The following is a 6,799-nucleotide window of genomic DNA, read 5'->3' on the forward strand; positions in this document are numbered from 1 at the left end:
GAAGAAAGAAAACCTTTTACCAACATACAGTAAAAACTGCAATGAAGGGTGTTTTCTTGCTACAGAAAATATTTTCCATATTTTATAGATATGGAATCGAGGTTCTTAAAGCTTGTAACTTGGCCATAGTACTTCATACAGGCAGTGAAAATTTTATTTAGCCAGTACCTTTATCTAAGTAAAGAGCTCTGGTTATTGAGGTTTTTTTTAAATGTTGATAACATGATTTTTAAAGATAATAAATTAGGATAGTGTGACTTGATTAGAGATGTTTTCTATACTTTGAATTGTGGAGCCAGCTCTCACACCTTCCAAAAAAGTTTGTTTCTATCTTTCCTTTTTATATTACCTTAGTTTCCAGATTTATCTTTTCCCTTCCTAATGTGCCATCCCTTTTGAATTTTCATCTTTTAAAAAAGGTAAAGTCGCCTCTTAGACAAAACCTTCTTGTAACCTGTAACGTTCCCTCCCCCCCAAAAAAATCTAGCTCTGTTTTTCAGGATAAATTATTGAGACAAAATATGTAATCCATCCCTTGCAAGAAAAGAAAAAATGAATTAAAAAACACATCGGCACTACCAGCGAATGTAAAAACTAAGCCTGCTGATGTATGCAGCGCTTCGAACCACGGTCTCCTTCCTCTGCAGAGAACCCCTTTATATGCTGTGGGAAAGGGTGTCCCTTGGAGCGAGAAACCCTTTTCTCTCCGACACTTGATCACCAACTAAATCAATTACAAATGTCCTGTGTGACTTGCTGTTAGTAGCCTTTACTTTCTGCCTGTCGTGGGCTCTGATCGGGGTGTTTTGCGTTCTGGCGTTTCAGGGGTTGGTTGTGCCAATTTTCCGATGGGGAGATTTTTAACTACTGTTCATGGTTCCAACTTAAAACTTAAACTACTTGAATATTTTTTGAAATATTTAAATATAGAAGAGATCAGAGATCCTTTAGGACTCATCTGGTCCCAACCCCTTCTTTTGTAGCTGAAAGTACTTAGACTCAGATTGGTTAAGAGACTTGCCCATAGCCATACAGGTCGTAATAAATAAGCCTGCGAACTTGACTCATTCCTTCTCCCTCCCCCCACCTTTTTTCTTTTTTTTAAATAATGGGGGAGCTTTGTTTCAGGAAACATTTCTTAGTACTCCGGGGTATCAAAAAGTGCCTTCCTCAGTGTGTGTGATGGGCACAAGTTTTGCTTTTTGGACTGTTGGCTGGATTGACAGTTGTGGGGGCGGGTGTTGGGTTAGACTAGAGTAGTGTGTCTCTGATGATGATGATTCGGTGTGGTTGGTTCCCTTTAAGGTAGTGTGGAGAGGTGGCTGAGATTTAATTTACTCTATTACGTTTTCAGAAATCCCAGGAAATCAAAGCTTGTTCATTGCTTTTCCTGTTTAGGCACTCTGGAAGATTGGGATTCAGCAGTTCAGAAGACTGAAAGTCGATTAGCTCGAGTTAATGAGCAGAGAGTGAAGGTAGTGATATTCTGTGAATTGCTGAGGAATTGATGATAATGACCCTTATCTAAGCAGGGTGTTTTACTTGAATGTTTGTAAGAATCTCTTTTAAAATGTACTTCTCAGAGAGGAAAAATTAGCTAATTTTGATGTTGAAAAGTTGAGGCAACACTTTTGCAGCATTCTGACAGATGTTCTTGGAACAGGTCTGTCACGTACAGGTCTGCCTGTGAGGAATTGTAAAAATAAACAAGTATCTTTAGTGGGTGTTTTGGGTAGTAACGTTCATTGGGACAGACCTTGCTGCTGCTGCATTTGGAGCACCCACATCAAGGGCCTCAGGGCCTCATGGGGGTGGGGATAAACCACTCAGACCACCAGAGTCTTAGGGTGCCTTAAAGTGGGAGCTTTGGATTCATGCCAGCAGTTGTGAAGCAGGTTTTATCAACCCCTTCTTTCCTCATTTTTCCCCTTTAGATAGTAGTGCTAAGAGAGCATGCTGTTCCTTAAATATGGATAATTGAGCCTCTGCCCCTTTTCTCCTCTCTATATAGCTGAAAGCCAGATCAGGATTTCGTAGCCTTCCCACTAACTCATCTCCACTTTTGCAGGCTGCTGAGAAGGAAGCTGCCCTTGCCCAGCAAGAAGAAGAAAAGACTGAGCAGCGGAAGAGGGCCCGGGCTGAGAAGAGAGCCTTTAAGAAGATGAAGAAAACCAAGGCGGGCGACAAGCGCAAGGCAGATGAAGATGATGATGATGAGTGGGGGGATGAAGAAGAAGGTAGAGTTGATCACCTGTGTTAGTGAGGGCAGGAAGTGAAGGTGCTGCCTTTATGCCATGGCATTTTTCAGTGCAGATTTGTTAGCAGAAAGAAAGCAGGAAGGAACTGCTAATCAGTACAATGTTCTTTTAACCAGTGAGTCAGAGTCATAGCGGGTATTTATATGGCAGATGTAAAGTAGGCTCCAGAAGGATGTTTTGAGAGATGCAGGAGCGCAGACCAGGAGGACATGGGCTGTGGCTTAGGAACGCCTTCATCAGGATCTTCTGTAGTGGACACGCCCAGGGCCAGGGGACGAGAGCAGGGCCTGGGGACACGTGGGTACTGCCCCAGGTCCTGCAGCTGATGCATTTGTGATGGCAGGGATGGGGCTGGCTCCTCGTGGAGGAGGGCTTCCCAGCTGCCACCTTCTTGTTTTGGAAATCTCTAGAGCAGCCCAGCAAGCGGCCGAGAGCTGGGAGCAGCCTTCCTTTGGTTGGAGAGGAGGAGTACATGGGCATGGAGCTGGGGCTCTTTGGGAGGACTCCCCCGACGGAAGACCCCCCTTCCAAACAGAAGGAGAAAGCAGCTGCAGTCAAGAAGGAGATGCCCAAAGTGCTTCACGACAGTAGTAAAGACAGCATCACTGTGTTTGTCAGCAACTTGCCCTACAGCCTGGCAGAACCTGATGTGAAGCTCAGGCCCCTCTTTGAGACCTGTGGGGAGGTCACTGAGATCCGTCCCATATTCAGCAACCGTGGGGACTTCCGGGGCTACTGCTACGTTGAGTTTAAGGAGGAGAAGGCGGCCCTGCAGGCCCTCAGCTTGGACCGTAAGACTGTGGAGGGAAGGCCCATGTTTGTCTCACCTTGTGTGGACAAGAACAAGAATCCAGACTTTAAGGTATGCGTTTGGGGAAGAGTACTTGGCGGGGTGATGGAAGAACTAGTCCCCATCCTCCCTCGGGAGGTTAGTTTGGAAGTCAGAAAGTTGTTTCGGTGGCTTTGACCCGTGAGAGGCCCCCTCCTGTGCCCCCAAACTAGGGTGAGACCGTGAGGCCTGCCTTATCCTATCTCTTGTCTCTTGCACCCCAGGTGTTCAGGTATAGCACGGCCCTGGAAAAGCACAAATTGTTCATCTCTGGTTTGCCATTCTCCTGCACAAAGGAAGAACTGGAAGACATCTGCAGAGCGCATGGGAGTGTGAAAGACCTCCGGCTAGTTACCAACCGTGCTGGGAAACCCAAGGTATACTGGGCAGAGAGCTCTCTAGTGGGTGAGATCCCAAGCCAGGCTGTGATGTGAAGAGTCTTGTTGCTCTTTCTGGGTTGGAGCCTGTGCCATGCGGTCTGCAGCCTGGTGCAGACACCCTGCTTGAGAGTGGGGGTGGGGGGAGAGTAGGGCTCCTTAGGAGGGCACCATGACTGAGGCTCACCTGTCCTTGAAGCCTTGAAGGACAGTTTAGGTTCTTTGAAGCCAGCAAGAGAGAGCAAGAGCTTTGGACGTGCCTTAGGAGGATGGAGTCTGAACCCCTGGCCTGCCATAGTCACATCCTCCTTCTGGACCTCAGTTTATTCCTTTGTGAGATAAGGGTGTTGGACTTGGTGATTTCTCAGTTCCCTTTCACTGCCAACTTTGTGTAACCCTGTGAAATTAGTGTTGGCAACAGGAAAAAGAGCAGAATAGGAAGACAAAAAGCATAGTTAAGAGGGAGGGAGGGAATAAACAACAAAAGCCCATGGAGATGTTTCCGTGGAGGAAGTTTTCATTAACAGTCTTTCGGAGAGGTCTGTTTGGGTCTTTTGCCAGTTCAGAGAGTTTTGCCATGTTTCTCTGAGATTGTCTCCTTCATCATGTCTCAGAATATAGCTGGATTCCATTGCATTTCACATTTGTTGGGGTTTTAGTGGTGCTGTCTGTACTACTTTAATGGAGATTTCTCTCCTGGTGATTTGGAGCATTCTTTCTTATGGCTCTTGGCAGCATGGATGTGACCACTGCCCACTCAGACTCTCCGACTCTGTCCATTGGGGAATGGATCTGCTTCTTTGTATTATGTTTGAATCAGTTTCTACTGTTTCATGGAAATGAGACCTTTTTTGGAGGTGCTTGCTTGCTGCAGAGCTGTCTCCCCCATTTACCTATTTCTCTTTCAATCTTAGCTGTCCTGGGCTGTTTGTACCAAAATTTCTAATTTTACATGGTCAGAATTACCCATTTTATTTTCCTTGGTCTTATTTTTCTTGGCAGTGAATGCTTCCCTGTCTGTAGATCTTGTGGCTTCTTCTTTTGTTTATGATGTGTCTGACATGTAAACCGTGGGCCCATTGGGAGCTTCTCTTGGGGTGGGCTGGGATAGAGAGAGGTCTCAGCCTGGTGAGTGAGGCTGCAGGTTTCAGTTTTTAGGTGTGTTACGTGCTTCATTTATTCCACAGATCTCTGTTTTTTCTAACCAGTAAAAAATTATTTTGATGATAGTGTTTTGTAGTAGAGATTAAGGGCTGGTGCTGCTTGGTACCCTCTTCCTTCCCACTTTTTTCCATTGTTTCCCTTGAGATTCTTTGACACGTTATTCTTCCAGATGAATTGTTATTTTTTTCTAGTCTGATAAAGTAATCCTTTGGCAGTTTGGCGTGGCGCCATGTAAGTCAGTTAACTGAGGTTGAATTGTCGTGTTTCTTACCTTGTGATTGTTCTCTTTAGGGCCTTGCCTACGTAGAATATGAGAATGAGGCTCAGGCTTCCCAGGCTGTGCTGAGAATGGATGGGATGGCGATTAAAGAAAACATCATTAAAGTGGCCATCAGCAACCCTCCTCAAAGGAAGCTTCCCGACAGGCCTGAGGCAGGGAGAGCGGCGGGGGGCCTGGTGCCCCGGCAGGTGTACGGCGCGTAAGTGCTCGTCTCTGAGGGGAGCGTGGGTCTCTGCAGTAGGGGAGGGAGGGGTCAGGACCAACTGAACTGGGCTGACAGGTATAGGGGAAGAAACCTTGGGCTGCCAAGCTCTGCCCCTGCCCCTTAGGCCTTTTGGACAAGTCATCTGGCCTTGCTGGATTCACCTGGCTCCTTTTCGCAGTTTTCCTTGGTGCATTCGTCATTTATGTAACTTAAGACCCTGAAGCTCTTTCTGTCCAGTTTGATGACAAGAAGGGCTGAGTTAGAGCGTTTTTAGTCTGTACATAAAGATGTTTCCTTTTTAGGCGAGGTAAGGGGAGGACCCAGCTCTCGCTCTTGCCTCGAGCACTGCAACGCCCCACCATTTCTGGCCCTAAGACTGAGAATGGGACACTCCAGACTCCACCTGGACCCTCTTCAGCACCCCCAGAGGCACCCAAGATGTCTAATGCTGACTTTGCCAAGATGCTCCTGAAAAAGTGAAGCGAACTCTGTGGGAAATGTGAAAATGCCTTTTAGGAAGCCATTTTGTGTCCTTATTTCTGCTGGCAAGGGGAACCCCCATCATCCTCTGTAAATACTCCTTTGTCCTGTTAGGTCCATCACAGTACAGGTTGGGGCTGTCCCAAGCCAGAGGGTTCTTTTGTTCTGACTGAGACAGAGAATGCTGATGTGGGTTTAAATGGCTTTAAATGATCCCTCATATTGAGGGTAGGCAGCATGAGGGAAATGTTCAGTTTAGAGGTGGGCCCTGGGGGGCGTGTGGGCCCCAGGTGGAGTGCAAGTGGAGCACCGTCCTGCAGAGTTCCACTCCCCTGGGCAGCTGCTTGGGCAGCCTTCTGCCACTGACAGAAGACTCCTTTGGCACCCGGCGGAGCAGACAGCCCATCGTTCTTGGCAAAGACAGAATGGCAGATGCTCAGAATTCACCACAATGGCCTATTTTAGTAGGGGGAGGGGAAGGGAAGTTAGAGCGAAGTGGATCGGATTGAGGTTCTGTTCAGAGTGGTCTCTGTTTTTATATTGTGTATTTGTAAATGACCCGTCAAACCCTTATTTTTAAGTTTCCTGAGGATGGGAGACTGGAGATGTTGGTTTTGTATTCAGAATTGTGTGTGCTACCACTGTGGGTCACGTCCACTCTGTTTGCCCAAGGAATTGTGCTCCCCCTTGTTGAGACCCTCAGCTCCTTGGTTTTGTTTATATGATGTCAATGCAAACTCACGTTCTCCATTTAACTTCACTTATTAAACTGAAGTTATCTTTACAAGGTTTTGCACAATCTCCTCACTTCGCCTCTTCAGTCCAACACAGACGGTGCACCTTGCTTTATCTGTATCCTAGCCCTGGCCTGGAGAGAGTGCTTAGCCTCCAATCCCATTTTCCCCAGCTTGGGTCATTTTAAAAAAAGTCCCTTTGAAAACTGATCTTCAGTCGGCTCTTGTGCTTTGAGGATTTCTCCTCCTCCTCCGACTTTGGCTGATCCTAAGTCACTTCTTCAGTTCATTGCATAAAATTTAGTTCATAGAATTCTCCAGCAAAACAGTGTCAGAATCACCCCTAATTTATCTTTTTTAAGGTTGGAGTTTTTAAAATGTAGTTAGGAATTGTGGTACACCTGTTTCTGAATTAAATTAGTGGCTGTCATTTAGACATCTCATAAAGAGGGTAACTTATAATGCATATATT

At 46.3% G+C, this 6,799-nt stretch overlaps 1 protein-coding gene across 1 annotated transcript in view; it reads left to right on the forward strand.

Annotated features, from left to right (window-relative positions):
- The window catches only part of SART3 (spliceosome associated factor 3, U4/U6 recycling protein), a 30,715-nt gene extending 24,335 nt beyond the window's left edge, over nucleotides 1–6,380 (forward strand). The window contains exons 14-19 of the mRNA XM_072600210.1: nucleotides 1,399–1,475; nucleotides 2,069–2,237; nucleotides 2,669–3,120; nucleotides 3,312–3,464; nucleotides 4,920–5,107; nucleotides 5,416–6,380. Of these exons, the coding sequence (XP_072456311.1) occupies nucleotides 1,399–1,475; nucleotides 2,069–2,237; nucleotides 2,669–3,120; nucleotides 3,312–3,464; nucleotides 4,920–5,107; nucleotides 5,416–5,593 (1,217 nt within the window). The 3' untranslated portion in view covers nucleotides 5,594–6,380. The remainder of the gene's footprint in view (nucleotides 1–1,398; nucleotides 1,476–2,068; nucleotides 2,238–2,668; nucleotides 3,121–3,311; nucleotides 3,465–4,919; nucleotides 5,108–5,415) is intronic.
- Nucleotides 6,381–6,799: the final 419 nt, after the last annotated feature.

This window comes from Notamacropus eugenii, chromosome 4, assembly GCF_028372415.1.
Source record: "Notamacropus eugenii isolate mMacEug1 chromosome 4, mMacEug1.pri_v2, whole genome shotgun sequence".
NCBI classification, from domain to species: domain Eukaryota; kingdom Metazoa; phylum Chordata; class Mammalia; order Diprotodontia; family Macropodidae; genus Notamacropus; species Notamacropus eugenii.